This window comes from Netta rufina, assembly GCF_964035555.1.
Source record: "Netta rufina genome assembly, chromosome: 1".
Lineage (NCBI taxonomy): Eukaryota > Metazoa > Chordata > Aves > Anseriformes > Anatidae > Netta > Netta rufina.
This window is the reverse complement of record NC_140123.1, coordinates 175,748,830-175,765,214: the sequence shown is the minus strand read 5'-3', so window position 1 is coordinate 175,765,214 and position 16,385 is coordinate 175,748,830. Positions and strand designations below refer to the sequence as shown.

The following is a 16,385-nucleotide window of genomic DNA, read 5'->3' as shown; positions in this document are numbered from 1 at the left end:
GCTTAGAACTCCACAATCTGAACTATTATAGCTTTCATTATTAAACATGATGTGCAGCTATCTGCATTTGTTAACATTAAGTTGCACCTGCCACTTCAGCACCACTTCAGTACTTAGCATCAACAGATCTTTCTAAAATCCTGTGAAGGAAGCTTCAGATTTAACCATCCTGAATATTTTGTGCTTTCAGCAGAAAGTCACAAAATACGTCTTAAAAACACTCCCAGGACTGCAAAGTCCAAGACCTTTCTAAGCATAAAGCCCAATATTTTTCCCACCTCCATGGACTGTACAGCTTGTGCAGGCAAATCTTTGATTTGATCACCTTATTCTCATTTCTGAACTTCTCTATCAGCAGAAGACCCTAGGATGACCTTCTGAATGTAGCTGCTTTATATTTGCTTAAAGGGTGTACGCATGTGTGGCTTGTTTGTTTGCACATACTAAAATAGTCAGCTATATATCTGAATGTAAATTGGCATTAGATAAAAATATGTAATGGTATATTTGGATTTACATTTTCTATATTTGGAAGAAAACCAAGTCCTGATGAGCAACAAGAAGAGCTGAAAATAGAAACAGAGGCCAGATGGTCTCTTTTTCCAAGTGTGAAAGTGTGAATGTGTTTTATATTGTGTCTCCTAAAAATGAGAAGTTTGACTACACAAAGTGGCGAATATAAAAAGGTTACTGCCATCACCATGTGTCTGTGTTTTTGGGAGTGATCGCTCGAGCAGGGCTCTGGACTGATCCTGATGCATCTATGTAGCTTTTTAGATGTAGTCACAGGAAGGTGACTAGAATCCTACAGAGATTTACACATGGACACCCTATTTAAAAGACTAGAACAGCTTTAGGTGAGAAATGGGCACCAACACACCTCACTTAGAGACTCTGACAGTTCCAAGCATACATTAAAGCTGCTTTTCAGGCACAGAGGGAACTTTGTGCCCTTTGGGTTTTGCAGCAGATTCAGATGCCTAAGAATATTAGATAGCACTGAGATCCGTGCTTGATACAAATATATTTAAAACTACCATGGTAGGCACGCAAACTGCTGTCAGGAGGAACAAACAGCTCAGCGTAAGCCCCTGTCACTGTGGGAGGCTTTAAATATCAGATTAGAGAATATCAAAGCATATGGACACACCCATTTTTAAAACATATGGCCATTTTTGTTTTTAATTCAAGAGCAACAAAACTATTATTCTTTAAAAAAAATAAATTTAGATTTTAAGAGTGACCTAATCACCATATCACCACCATATCACTTCTAATTTGTATCTCCTACAAAGTCTACATTAAATATAGGCTATAAGATAATAAAGAAATGTACAGCAAATTACTGAAACTGTACATAAAACAGAAGAGCATCTTAATATAATTTTGGAAAACAGAGATACTGTTTAAAATGATTTCACAGACCAAATTTATGTAACAGGAATTTATTATATTACTGCACGAAGAATTAAAAGGCTAGTACAGCAGTTAAGGATGAAATTCAACCCTAGGCAGAGAGCTAGTGCAAGATTATTCATACGCTACTAACGCACTGCTTCCAAAGAGACAATAAATGGACTAATAAAGCATCAGAGGTGCTAACAGTCATCTAAGAGGAAGTCCTCTTAGGAAAACTCTTAAGAAATCCTCTAATGTAAGATTTTACTCCCATTTCAGGTCTAGGTACTACCTGCAGGAAGCATTCTCCCTGATATTTTTCTGGATTTAAGCATAGAAACACATCACTTTTGTAAAAAGCTGCCTTGAGGGCAGAAAGGGGGTTAGGGGAAGGGAGAGAAAAAGAGAGAGAGAGAGATCAAAAAACAGGAGGTTCAGCTGGGAGGGTAGAACTGCAACATGATTTTCAGTGTCTTCAACACCAAGAAAAACATGTATTACAGATAACTTTGTTGCACTTTACAAAATGTACACTGTATATATTATATATATGCATATAAAACAATATTATTTTAATCACTAAGTTCTTCCTCATCACTGAAATAAGCACTTTTCTTAATCCGTGGACGTTTTGAGTCATCTGAAATGGAAGATTCCCCTGCAGTCTGTGTCCATCTTTGTTGTTCTTCCTCAATTTTGGCTTGCTACAATGGAAGAAGTATTAGTATTAAAAAAATTAGCATTGTTATTGGTAATGCATCTTAATTACTAATCGGCTTTGAATTATTTAACGAGTTAAAGAATTCAGAGGGTTCAACTCCATTTCCAGATAAACTGTGTGCTGAATGCACTAAAAAACATTTCTGAAAGCAGCTCTTACATGCTGATGGTAAAAGTCTTTTGCACCGATGCAGACCACACAGAGTACCCTCTGTTTTCAAAGAGATGAACTGTACACACACAGTAAACTTACAGAACTATAAAGTAGCTGAGATTTCAAGCGAAGGATGCAATGAATTTGAAGTTGACATTTTTGAGTCAGCTTTGTTCCACTAAGAAGTCTTCCATCTGTTGCCTTTTGCAGTCACTTATTCATGGAATGAACGTCTTCAGAGATATGAAGGTTATTCAACTAAAGGTTGAAATAGATGTTTCCTATTTTTACTAGGAAGCATGCTATCCAACTTAAAATCTTTAGATTGTGAGGAAAAATTGGAATATTTCCTGCTTTCTTTACATTTAGAGGTTTTATTTGTAATTGTGGAGTTTCTTTGGGATGTGGGTGGGGGGAATAATCATGCAGATTTGCATCATTTTTGTTTCAGACTATGAATATGACTTACCTGAAGTAAAGTCATATTCAGGACAAAGTTATCTCAAAAACTCTGAGGAGTTTTTAGGCAGTGGGGGTATGCAAGGAACAGCTGGGGACTGGGGAGCCATGAAATCTGAACATCAGTTCAGGCTTGCTATGTGTAGTGAAGTGAAAGCCTGTAAAGAAGTATTGAAGAAGACAGTAATATAGCTGTCAGACTGCCTATCTACATAACAAAAACTGGAATAAATACGTTTTGAGAGGAAAGTTCCATCACAGACAGCAATAGGCTGTATTAGGCAAAGGAAGTGCTCCAGAAATAGGTGTTGTTCAAGAATATTCTAGTCAGTGAAAGCAGAGGATGTACCTGTTCATTTATGCATAACTGTTTTTCCAGATGGTCAGTTATCAGAATAAAGAGGGATTTGTGGATCAAAAACCTAATGGAACATCACAGCAGAGATGACAGGGAACTAAGCGGCAAAGAAGCTTGAAAGAAAGAAAGAAGTGCAATTCAAAAACACAGCAATATTGAAGCATTGAAACAAAAAAAGGACTGAACATGCCTGTCATATGAAGAACCCAACTATAGTCACCAGCTATTGTCTGGCAAGAGTGCCCTAAGTGCTACAGAACAGACAGATTTAAAAGTGTATCTTAGAGACTGTAAGATTGTTTTTGAGAAGAAGCTTGAGAGAAGTTCCACTTAGAAATAAATAAGCAATACTTCAATTTTGTACCTGGACAGCTATGGCCTGGCTGAGGCTGTCTAGAGCAGGGTCTTCTCCTTCCTCTTCACTTTCTTCCTCCTCCTCACTTCATTGTGCAGAGAGACAAAAATACAGAGATCTTTATTTTAAGTGTTTGGTATGAAAAAGCTGCTTAAGTGAAGTACTGATATGGAAATAAATACATACATTTCTTCTGGTTCAACTACTTTCTTTCTCTTTTTCTTTTCTTTTTTCTTTGGTGGCTCCCGCTCTCCCAGCATATTTTTAGGACAAGCATAACTTAAGTGTCCTGCTTCCTTGTAGAAAAAGAAATATTAGTTAACAAAAATCATTTCCAACCACTACACGTTGAAACATATCATGGGGGAAGTTAATGGAAGACAGCTCATGGGGAAAAAAAATGGAAACAATTAACAAGATAAATGGAATGCTGAATAAGCACACAGAAGACAAACTCTTCTTTATTAGCTTGCCATGGAAACAAAGAGATCGGTGGTGATATGCATGTTTAACTGCAAATACAGAACAAGCTAAGAGTAAAGCAGATTTTCTTTGGCTGCTGCAACATCGAAATACGCTACAGCATGGTTTATGTTCAAGACAAGATATAAACCTCAGCATTAGCAGTTTAAGAAATATGTCTGAGTCAACATATTTGCTCTCAAAAATGTTATGAATATAAATCAAGTTTGCCTTTGATGTTAAATAAAATCCAAATCTCAAATGCCTATGTTATTGTGTTCAGGAGAAACGAGGAGTTGCCTGAAACTCAAAGAACACTTGTTCCGTGTAAAAAGAGCTGTATCCAACATTTATTATTTCCAAAGGTAGAGAAAAACCAGGTATTTTGAAGGGAAAATTAAGGGGTTTTCCTTCTCAAACAGCATCATACTATACTACTCAGCTCTGTCTGCTCATCAGCATGTTAAGTAGGTATTATAAAGACATTTTTCTCCACCCCAAAAATCCCAAATAAAATGCAAAAAGAGTACTATCATTCTTGAAAATGGTACAACTGCTCTGCAAGTTGATAATATCAACAGCAAAATGTATTTTAATGCCATGGGTAGGATTAGCAATGGCAAAACAGAACAAATAAGCTGAAAGTTGAAAGATGGAATATGTTGCTTTACTTTTGGTTTTACTCACCCCACATTCATAACACTTTGACTTATCAAAGTAGTTGCGTCTGCGAATGAATTCTGCTGCTCTTCCATTATCAATGGCAATACTTGCTTTTATTACTCTTCCGAACAGCTACAGAAAATAAGAGAAAAAAAAAAAAAGTAAATACTTAGGAATTGTAAACCCAACCTTCCTGTCATAACAACTTTCCATTACTTACTTGTTTGTTATTAAGTGCCCGAGAACAGTTCTGTGCAGATTCTTTATCCAAAAACAAAATAAAGGCAACTCCTTTGCTCTTCCTGGTGTCTTTGTCTTTCATAATAGTAACTCTGAAAACATATAACCACATTATTGGTATGCTTAAATTGTTTTAGAGACATTTTTTCCAGAAAGATCTCAGTGGGATCTTAGTTTGCTATATAGCCAAATGAAAATAAAGTATAAGTAACTATGGAAAGGCTCATTAAAAAGCAATACAAAGGAACAGCTAACCAGAGCCTGTGCTTGGAGGTACAGCAGAGATTATCTAAAAAAAAGTACATGGAGTCTTTCGACATCATTCCAGTCCAGTATCATGCTTATTTCTTGAACAACTTGAAGAAAGGAGAACACACTCCATTTGTAGACAACGTAACCTGGAGGGAACAATACTCACTGGAGGTGAACTTAAAAATCTGGGACCAATCTTGACCATTGCTGTAATTGCTGAAAAAGCAGTGTACTGAACTGCATCCAGAGTTGTACTTCTCTGTAGGACTAACCAGCTAAGCTATTTCACTGTATTGTTCTGGAAGTATCTCCAACTGGAGTCCAAGAAGGTTACGGATGCATGTGTTATTTTACACGACATGAAGTAACCTTAAAAATAACAACTGTGGTAGCACATCTGGAAATTTAAGAAAGATTTTTACCCAGTAAAATCCACAGAATGACTAGAGGTAAAGAACCCACCCAACCTCAGTCCTTTCAATCTTATGTCCATTGCATTCTGTCCTAGAAAACATCAGTGGGAAACAGGATGGCAGTTGGCAGGTATGTAAAAATAAAAGCACACATTAAAAACTAAGAGAACAGACTCCTTCCCATATCTGCCACTGTAGGAAGAATGAGTTTGCATGAAACCTCAGCAAATGAGTTAAACTCATAATATGATATATTGGGATGAGAAATGTAGTAAGGAAGAAGAAAAGTCAGCATGATTTTGCCTAGTCAAGTCACACCTCAAGAAAAACCCATTAAAGCTTGTTTAAACTGACTTTAATCAGAGAGCGGAAGAATCTCCAGAAATCAAGCTAATATTTGAACAGATTTTTCTTAGGAATTAATAACTAGTTAGGAATAGGAAACTGAGGCTAACAAGGATCAGGTTTCACACTGAAATGGGAACACCAGTAGTCTCCCATAGTATCTGCACTGTTTAGAGGCAGGTGAGCTTGCAAAGAATTGTGTAGCAAATTTTGCTAAATACAAAAGTAGTCGTGGTAGTATCGTATACACACGGTATTCTGTGAGTCTGCACTTGGTTTAATCTGGCAGTTACTAGACAAAATGTCAAGAAAAATTAGGTATCAGTAAGTGAGATTTTTGTGAAATGAGGTACAGGTTAAGGAAAACAGCAACTATGCAAAGTAGCAAGTTCTAAATCATTGACTTTCATAAAGCACGCAGCACAGGATTTCTTCAGCACAGGCATCTGAAAACACCATTTCTGTTGTGTATGGTAGCCAAAACAAGCAAATAAAACACTAGAAACTACTGATAATGAGAAAGAGAATGCATGCAGCTATAACACGTTTAAAGTAAGCCATGTATTATACAGTCAATACTTCATGCAATTCCTGTCTTCCTATCCAAACAAGTTCAAAAGCCAAGGTAGAAGACCCCTACTCCCTACACACACAGAGCACAGGCACATTTAGATTGTGGAGCTCCTTACCAAAGGAGTGTCAAAACGGAAGTCAAAAGCAACCAATTTATGGAGAACAGGTCTGTCAACAGCTATTAAGCACCAGTGATACTACAACCTTTGGCTTGGGATTTTTCTAAATTAGTAGTTCAGCAATGAACTAAAACAGGTCAGATACCCCCAGCCTGGAAACAAAGAGTGCAGCTGCCCTGTTTCACTGGTCACTGTGTCTGTCAGAGCCCTACGTAAGGGTTTTTCCTCTCATGCATGTTTTCCTGAAGTTGTGGTCTGACTGGCATTTCCTGCTATTTTGTCACCTGAAACACCCTACGGCGACTTCAAAAACTTTGAACTTAGCTCTAAATATCAGAAATCATTACAGTGGCCACCAGAGGTTACAGCAGATATTTACTTGATTGAAGACTGAAGTCTAGAGTTTTGTTATTCTGAGCAGCTAAAAAAAAAAAAACAAACAAAAAACAAACGAACAAACAAACAAGCAAAAAAAAACCAACCAAAACCAACCAAACAAAAAGCATATTCCTTACCATGACATTTATTTCTATCATTTCAACACATAGATGGGTATTCGCAATAATCTTTCATGAATATCCCACATATTAAGAGTATGATCTTATGTCTGATTATGTCTGATTTATGTCTGATCTTAAATGTAGCACTAAACAGTCACAATAACAAATCCCCCTGGAACCACAAACAGGAACTGTACGTTGCAATAATGGGAACTGTCTGTGGGATCTGTGACATCTCATTCATGTCTTTAAAACCTCCCACTCTCACAAGTATTCACCTGTGGCTGAGGTGAAGGAAAGAGAACAACACTGACTAGAAGAATATTGCTTCAACTACTTGAGAGAAAAGATCTCTGGTACACGGTAGCATTGTACTTGCTCTTGAGAAGCTGTTAACAAAACAGCACTCGTCTGCAAGACAAATATTCCTACAGCATGTGTGCAACTGCAAGAACTCCCAGCTGTTAAATTTATACTTTATTAAAAATGAACAGGCCTGCAATAGTTACACATTTAAGGCTTAAATTATAAAAAGCACAAGACATGCCAGTGAATCAAAGACATTAAATATTTAAGAAGAAAGCTACAAAAATAGCAGGCCATATCAGATCACTTACTTGACAACTTTCCCATACTTTGAAAAAATCTGAAAAACAGAACAAAATAGAAAGATTTAACAATAGACAATTCCATGCCATTGGTAACAAATTTATCAAGACAAACTCTTCTAAGAGATGTACATCAATATTATATTTGCACTCCAAATTGTTGCCAATTGGTTTAGTCTGAACAGTAGTGTTCTTAAAAACTTACCCTGTATAGATCGTTGTTGGTCAGAGCAAAGGGTAAATTGGACACATACACGGTGCTTTTGCTTGGTGCCAAGCCACCACTCATTTTTCTGATGAAAGGAGAAAGAGAGAAGAGTTAAACTGTATCCAAAACATGAGAAATTGAAAAGCAGTTGTGCGATTTTTTCTCCCCCAAATTGTTCTTTTAAACACAGCCCAGATGGTCACGATAAAGTTGCAATAAAGCATAGCTTTCATTTCCTTTTTAGCATTTTACATGAAATCAGTGTTTGCCCTCGTGTTCTTCCCTCTCCCCTGCATTCAAAGCATATTTTTTCTTTGTCCTAGTTGATCAGTAAGCCATGAAAAAAAACCTGATGGGTTTGTGTACTTGAAGTAAGCCTCCGTCTCCATTTACTGAATGTTCTGGCTAATACATGATATTAACAACCTTTGGACAAGTACCTACATGATTTGATTCTTCATACTAGTTTCAGCTCAGCTGCATTCAACATAGAATAAACCACTTTTGGTTAAGGAAGGAAAAAAAAAAAAGACACTTTTTAACGCCAAGGCAGTGTATCTCATCTGTTAAAGCAGCAAGTATTTCATCTTGTATCCATTACTCATGCTTCTGTGGTGCTCTGGAACTGGAGATTTCCAGTGCTGGTTACAGATGGCATCTCCCCTGCTCCTGGCCAGGGAAATCTCAGTGCCAATTTCCTTCCTATCCTAAGTTCTTGAGCCTAAGTAGCTAAGACTATACCTAGAATCAATGAACCCATTCAAAAACATCCTAAACATCCCATCTGAAAACTGCATACACATAATCTAATATGAGGTAAGGAATAACTGAACTAACTTGAAAGAGAACAGGCTGTGTTTTTCCTCATGTTTGGACTTTTCCCAAAAAACTGAAGTGGCACTAAAGTCTGTGCAAAGCACTTCTTCCTTCTGATTCATCCTGTAGGCAAGGCTTGGTGCAAAAATGGGTAAAATGCAAGATCAGAATAAAACACAGCCCTTATGAGAGAACACACCAAAAAGTACAGCAAAAATGTTCCCTATGCAGCCCACCGTCCCTGGGGGTGTTCAAGGAAAGGTTGGACATGGCACTTAGGGACATGGTTTAGTGGGTGACATTGGTTGGACCAGATGATCTCAGAGGTCTTTTCCAACCTTAATGATTCCATGATTAATACCTGCTTAGCCAGTTTTCTGCAGCCTTATTGCTGCTTCTTGGTACCCCTCACTGATTCTCAGCTGCCTCCTTCACTGAGGCTCAAGCCATTTCTTCAGCAAGACCAATTCAATTTAAAATGCAAAGGCTGTTGAAGGGATGAAAGAAACTAAAGAAATCAACACCCATCATAGAACAGACGCAGCGCCTTAGAGGACTTTCCAGGTAGGGAGTTTGATCAGATGCAAGGGTCAATTATCAGCAAAGAAATTAATGTCAAACTCTAATTCATTGGTGGTTATTTTTATTTTTTTTTTTGGCATTTCATGATTCAGTCATCTGAAGGCCTAATACTCCCAGTAGACACTGATTATCCATGCATTTTGCTTCTCTTTTCTGACAAGTTTAATGTCTCACAACTCGTTTAAGCGGCGGTTTCTAAGTGATCAAATTTTGAGTTTTTCCACGTTCAGAGACTGTGTTTTTTGGCACGAGCAGAAATGGCAACATAAAGGTTAAGCAAATGAAAACAGAATAAATTTGCAACAAAGGCCACGCACTGCATCTGGTGTTATGCAGACTTGATTCATTACCCCAAATTCCTCACTGCTTGACATTGGTATCCTTGACAAGCCCAACCAAACCGACTCGGCGAGGCGCCGTACAGAGAGGTGGCTTAAAGCACAGGAATGCAGACATCCAGCACAACACAGAGGACGTGGTAAGGGCTACCCCAGTGCTGCATTATGGTACAACACCAAGATTTTGCAACAGCAGAGAAAACAGCAGAAAACAGTCCCCTGGACAAATTTAACTGAAGTAGTGCTGCAGTTCTGACTGCCCAAATAATGGTAGCAATCCGTATCATTCAGGACCCCCATGTGGGTGCTTCAGTCATCTGACTTTTAATGTCTAAGTTGTTGGGGTCACTGCAAAACTTTATGATTTTCCCAAAATCAGTCTCTCAAAAAGCTCGAGCATGTTAAAAATGCATATTTCTGGCCATTTGTGTGAATACAATGGTCTAAATGCAACTGTAGATCCAACTACAACCACAATTCTTTCCACTCCCATAAACATTAACAAAACATTGCCTTCTTTATTTTTTTTAAATAAACCACCATGAAGCGATTACAGGGATACAAACAATAGTTTTTTTGTTTTTTGCCAACCTTGCCATACCAGTTTCACCAGCTTTTGGGAAAGGAGGATGTAAAAACCAGCCAATTCTAGCTTTAACTCTCTAGATGAGAAACTCCTCTATCCTAAGGCTCGGAGTCTTTTTACTTTGGGAAATTTCTAATTTCATAAAACAGCTGGACACAAGTTTAACATTTTCATCACATTCTTTTTCCTTGCTCACCAGTCTCTCTACTCTCCAGGATTTCACTACACAGGCTAAGATAATAAATAACTAAATAAATATAAAAAACGAAATGAGCATCTGAGCTTTCTACTTGACGTGGGGGACTCCCTGAGCTACACACAACCTGACTTCTATATCCCTCTAGAGCCCATCAACAAATCAAAACATTTCTGTTTTCTAGTGAATGCTTTTATGTGGTTTCCCCGATCTTCAAGGTATTTCTTGGTTACTTATCTTTAAAGCATCAGCTGGAATCCAGCACATCATCTCCATGGGGTCTAGCAGAACCCCCATTAATCTAACGGCCTCTCTGCAATATTAATGCTTTCTTCATTTATTATTTTCACATATTAACTTTCAGGATGAGGTTGTCTATCATGACTATGACTTGTGGAATCCAGTCTTTTTTGCCTTTGCCAACAATTCAAAGAAGCCATTCCCTGACAAGAGCCATCTGTCACTAACGATTGGGTCTCCTGCAAAATACGTTGGGTGCTCAAGTGTGCTTTGCTTGACTCCGATATACTTCATGCAGTGTCCATCACTCATGTTGAGAGCACCAGAAGAAAAGACAATGATTAAATACAGTTACCATTTTTTCTGCTCCATCCCAGGACTTACAAGGGCACCTCCAAAATGGTTCAGATGCCTCTGAAGCATCAAGTGGAGTCTGAATGCACCGACACTTTCAGGACTTAACACCAACATTGCAACTTACACACAAATGTTTTACTTGTTGGTTTTAAATACACATCAGTAAGGTCAGATATGTGGTTTAATGAATTAAAAATGTATAAATTTGTGGATAAATCACTCCAGATGCGATTGCTCAGGCCAATCAACTTCAGTTCTTCTATCTTGATGCTTAAAGTGCCATGTTTTGTTAATAATTTAAGAGCACCAACAGAATTTAGAACCTAATCAAGAAACCATTAGTTCTGGTAGTAACTTGGCTCAGGCTTATAATGACACGCCTGTGGGAAGGGAGGGAAGAGAAGTCCCCTGTTAGTCCTGTGGGTGCCCCATCCCTGAGGTGCCCAAGGCCAGGCTGGATGGGGCTTTGGGCATCCTGGCCTGGTAGGAGGTGTCCCTGCCTTGGCAGCGGGGTAGAGCTGGGTGGGCTTTGAGGCCCCTTCCAGCCCCAACCAACCTTTGAGTGCCCGAAACCGAATTAATCCCCTCTCTGCCCCCACACCGGGCTGCACCCGCTCCCGACCCGAGAGCCGCGTCACGACCCACCAGCGCCGAGCCCGCTTTATCCCCACGCAGCCCCTTACACACCACAACACAACCCCTCCGCGGGCTCACAGCAGGTAAACGGCGCCCCAAACACCCCGCCCGCCTCCCCAGGACCCCCCAGGACCCCCCAGGGACCCCAGCAGAGACCCCGTCCCCTCCTCGCCCCCCGCGCCCCCCTCACCCTTGGCGGCTCCCCGGCGGCTCCCGGCGGGGCGGCGCTCAGCCCTCGCGGGCGGCCATCTTAGGGCAGCCCGGCCCGGCGCAGCCCGGCCCGGCGCAGCCCGGCGCGGCCCTTCCGCTGACGCGGGGCGCCGAGCGCCGCCTGCGGGAGCCGAGGCGGCCGCTTCCGGGGGCGCCTGCGGAGAGGGGGAAGGCGGCGGGGCCCGCGGGGGGCTGCGGAGGCGGCAGGAGGGTGAGCGGGGCCGGGAGCGGCCGGGCCGGGGGTGCGGGGAGCGCCCGCGGAGCCTCCCGGGGGCCGGCGCTGCCCCGGCCTCATGGGGGGGGGTCCCGCAGTGTCCGCTGGGGGGAGAGGCGGAACCGCGGCCACGGTCCTAAATACACGCGTGTGTGGGACCTGCCTATGTACCTGTGTACGTATTTAGGATGTGTTTAAGGTATCTTAAACGCGCACGCACACACGCATATGCATACATGAGGTTTACAAAGCCCACGTGCGGCAGGTTTGGGGTTTCGGTTCTCGTCCTGCTGCTCGGGGTAATGCCGGGAGGCGATGAGTCCCCAGCGGCCGCTAACGAGCGCTTGGAGGGGGGGGGGGCGAGCCCCATGGCTGTGGGGGCACCCAGCGTGTGCCTTAGGGTCGGAGCATGGATCCGGCTTTTCCTTATTTATGTTTCGGGAGGGCTAAATAGGACCTAAATGTGGCACATAGCAGCTCTAAAACAGGTCCTTACACTTAGCTTAACAGGGGAGCATCCCCTAATATATTTAAACTCCTATGAGTATTGCAACACTTAGGTTTTCACTGCCTTCATGCTCTTTAAGTGAACCTACTTTGCCCTGGGTTAGACTTCTGATGGATAGTCTTATAATACATATATATATATTTATATTTATATTTTAATCCGAGGTGTTCAGGACTTCAGGAGAGCAAAAGCTGTGCAGGAAGGACATAAAAAGATGTGGAAGCGCACACCACCTGTGCAAGCGATGAGTAGAGTTTGAGGTATTGATCCTGCCTAGCTGAAATATTCAGCATCTGTTAAGACTTTCATAGATAAATGTTAAAAACATCAAAGTCTTGGCCTGCTACAGCAGCAGTGCAGTGAGCTGGCATGTCTTGTTATCAAATTGTTCATGCCACAAGATGGGAAGGCACCACAGAGGTACAGCTGTTTGTGTCAGCAGCCTAGTGGTCCCATTGCAGCTTATTTTTCAATGGCATTGACACTGGTGAGGGATGAGATGTTGGTAACTGCGGCTGTTCACATAAATATAACCGCTAATACATGAATCTCTATGTTAATATAAACTCCCAAAGCATTATCTCAATTTTTCTCACTCCTGTTGATTTATTGGAGTGATATCGTTAGAAAACTGAACCGTTGAGGTTTCAGATGCTCATTGGAAGGCCCATGTTGCTGATAATTTTATTCAACTTCTGTTTTGTTTTCCTTTTGAGTGTGGAGATGATTTGACTTTTGTGGTCAGTGCCTTCTGCATTTTTTTTTTAATATTTTCTTTTAAACCCTTATTTTATGTCAAAACCGTTGTAAACTCATTAAGAAAGATTGGAAGAAAGCCTCTTACTTCAAGTTAGTCGTGTCCCAGCTACGTGGGACATGCCTGGACTTATTTCAGGCATGCTTCTAATTGCCTTTGAAAATCTTTTGGCCTAATACTTGTTTTTAGGTAGATATGGATTCTCTCTGTAACCCTGCTTTTTCTCAGTGCCCCCCTTCCAGTATTTTATTTACTGTCATGCTGAATTTTTTCCCTCTGCTCTTACACTTCTGATGTTTCGTGTTGCCAGTAGAGGTCTAATCAGTATTTTCAGCCTGCCCCAAGTATGGGGAGAGGAGGAGAAGGCTGCTTTTGTCCCAAACTCAGTTTTCTCTAGCCTCCTTCCTGTCTAGTTAGGAGATGGCAGATAGGTTTGCAGCACTGTCAAATATGGCCTTTAACGGTTGGAACAAAAAGCTTTATTGTGTCTCTTTGTTCCTGTCCTCAAGGCAGCAATGGCTCACTGTTGTGAAATTGGCCACGATATGTCTGCTGAATTTACAATTCCCTGAGGGCCCTTCCTAGGTCTTACTCTTACCAGATCATCCAAGATGTTTTCTGAGAGCTTTGCAAGGCGTAGGCGGGACAAAACTGGCCTACGTTTGCCAATTGCTGTGGTTTGTCACAGTAATAGTACAAAACCAGGCGTGTCCCAGTAGCATCAGAAAGAGCGCAGTTGTTTGCCCTTGGACTCCTGTTTGCATATGGCAAAATGTAGCCAGCTGGGTATGAAAGCTGCACGTTTTTGGGACAAAAATGTAGATTCTGTGGAAGGTTGATAGCACGCACTGGAAAATTACAGACGGTGATGAAGTAGGTATTTCTAGCAGTGACGAAAATTGATGTCTCAAGTAAGTGTAAACAGACAAGAATTATGTACAAAATATTGCAGAATACTGAAGTGTTCTTCAGTATGTTAGTATTTTTAATGTGTTAATGTTCCTCAGGAAAAAAAAAAAAGATTGACAAAGAAAACCCAGTTGTGCAAAAATCTGATGTTTAAGTGAGCTGTGTAATCTGCATAATGAAGAAAACCTTTTTGTATTACATCTGTTACACGAGCGTAGAGGAAGACGTAGTGCTGTGATAATCGGAGCAAAGCCAATTTTGGCAGCTGGCCACAGCAGAGCAGCTTGTGCTGCATTAATAGAATGGCTTCTGTGTGCGCTAAAGTGTCATCATTTGAGAAAATAAGGAATTTGCTTTAGGGAAAACAGTCACCTTTGACCAAAAATGAGGAAGAGGTTGATTAAATTAATGTAGCAGGGCATTATGGCTCATGATGTTGAAGAAATACCAACCACTTTTGGTGTACGTGCTAATAAAAAATAGCATCAGTGATAGTGGGGTTAGGTGTAACAAAAATAGTTACATGTTTTTTTAAACTTTGTTTTAGAGCAACTTTACTGAGAGAGCAGGTAGATCTTAAGCTTTGATCTCTTGAATCCTCCTTAATGAAATATTCTCATATTGATCCTAAAAGTTTTGACACTTCGTGGTTGTTATTAAAGCTGTGCCCTGATTAGGTCACATCATTTAAGAAATTGAAGTTTTTTCTATAGAACCAGATGAAATGGGTTCAAGGTGATGGAAAAAGTGGTTTCCTCTCTCCAAGCATTTTTTTTTTTTCTTCTGGTATTTTCACAAGCATCCTCACTTTATTTCAGTGGTCTCAGCTTAAAAACTGTGGTTTTAGTCTTCCCTATAAAATTGTTTTTCTGCCTTTCGTCATTACCAGCATTCTGGACAATGTACATTATAATTGATTCTGTCTGATTATTTTTTTCCATTCCTCAAATTGCAAAATCTCACGTCTGAGATTTTCCTTCCCTCTTCCCTTCTCCATTCTTTCTTTTCTTTCTGTTAATTTCTTGTCTGATATAATTGTGTATGTATTTTTTTTGCTTCAGTCTATTGACTTTTGTGGTGGCATATTCTGCCTTTTTTCCTTTTTTTTTTTGGTCAAAATGGTAGTGATAATGCTTGCCAGCTGCAGTATGGTCCCACAGCAGTGATGGAGGTGGCAGTGTGTTTCTCAGCCACGAAGCAACCAGCATGTCTGTGAATGCCAGTGCCTGCTGTCAATGTTATGTAGTGGGATGTTGGAGGTGGCTTAACTGGCAGAGCAGCGTGGTGTGAAAGCTTGCATCCTGCTTTAATGGCATTTTTCTGACGCGTTGCTTCTTGAACACTGTGTTCGGTTAACAATTTCAGTAACTGTTCCAGGCGGCAGGGCACAGATGTTGCTGGATTGGCCAAAATGCAAACAGAAAAAGAAACCAACACAAACCCAATCAAAACAAACAAATGAACAAAAAACAACCCACAAAGCAAACAACATCCCTTAAAAGCCACCAGGCACTGTCTTCCCGTTGCCAATGTCCCCTCTGGTCTGGAAGCCAAGTGAGGGTCTCCACCAAGGGCTGGTGTCCGCTTGCGTGCAGGAGGTGCTTTGGAGGTGGGGGCTGGCAGCACGGAGCATCCAGGCATAAAGCACCAGTGGTGAGGCATGGAGAGAAACGGTGCATGCAGCTCTGCTGCTGTAGTGATGGTTTTTGTCTTGCCCCCACTAATTCAGTCCCTTCCAGTGCATTTCAAGTACAGATGTGTTCAGTTACTGTCCTTGTAACTCTTGGCAAGGAAGAAGAGATCTGTGCAGGCAGTGAGGAGTTGGGTAGGGACAGATGGGGCACGGTCCAGGGGGCACGAGGAAGAGGGGACGCAGTCTGCCTGAGACATGTTGATGCCTGCCCAGCCCCTGGCATGTGGTTAAGCCTTTAGGTAAAGTCACCGAAGAAGAGAATGAAGAAAAGTGTATGTAGTTACTGTGAAACCGCCAGGAAAAGTGCTTCTGAGGGGTGCGCCCGACCAACAAATGCAACTGTTGTGAGCAACCGTTTCAGAATTAGCAGTTGTTTGTTGTGTGTAGACCATCTGAAGGACCCAGGACAACAGACCCTCCAGGCCTTACCCTTACCAAAACCAGTACCAGCCTGGCTCTGCTGGTTCAGTCAGCTTTTTATTTATACTCCTGCCTGCGTCAGACTACTCTTGTGTC

The 16,385-nt window shown here is 41.0% G+C and overlaps 2 protein-coding genes across 9 annotated transcripts in view; one reads left to right on the top strand and one right to left on the bottom strand.

The window, feature by feature from the left end:
* Window positions 1-1,285: 1,285 nt before the first annotated feature.
* On the bottom strand, window positions 1,286-11,901 carry ZCRB1 (zinc finger CCHC-type and RNA binding motif containing 1). 5 transcript variants are annotated; one of them, XR_014619333.1, is made up of 10 exons: window positions 11,769-11,901; window positions 7,825-7,912; window positions 7,629-7,657; window positions 4,790-4,901; window positions 4,594-4,701; window positions 3,631-3,740; window positions 3,454-3,529; window positions 3,081-3,202; window positions 2,372-2,889; window positions 1,975-2,102 (listed from the first exon to the last, which is right to left on the bottom strand). XR_014619333.1 is itself a non-coding variant. In XM_084305983.1 (8 exons), exons 2-8 carry the CDS (start codon window positions 7,906-7,908, stop codon window positions 1,971-1,973), a joined length of 651 nt encoding a protein of 216 aa, XP_084162109.1. In that variant the 5' UTR covers window positions 7,909-7,912; window positions 11,769-11,895; the 3' UTR covers window positions 1,286-1,970. The 5 variants fall into 5 exon arrangements, 1 of the variants encoding a protein (XP_084162109.1); XR_014619334.1 differs by having other exon boundaries at window positions 2,372-2,537; XR_014619335.1 differs by having other exon boundaries at window positions 2,372-2,530.
* A 29-nt stretch (window positions 11,902-11,930) lies between these two features.
* PPHLN1 (periphilin 1) overlaps window positions 11,931-16,385 on the top strand; it is an 80,637-nt gene continuing 76,182 nt past the window's right edge. For 3 of the 4 annotated variants that reach the window (XM_084305981.1, XM_084305980.1, XM_084305978.1), the window contains exon 1: window positions 11,931-11,999. The gene's annotated coding sequence lies outside the window, so the exon portion shown is untranslated. Of the gene's footprint in view, window positions 12,000-12,694; window positions 12,771-16,385 lie in introns of those variants that run through there. The other variant, XM_084305979.1, reaches the window with a different exon arrangement.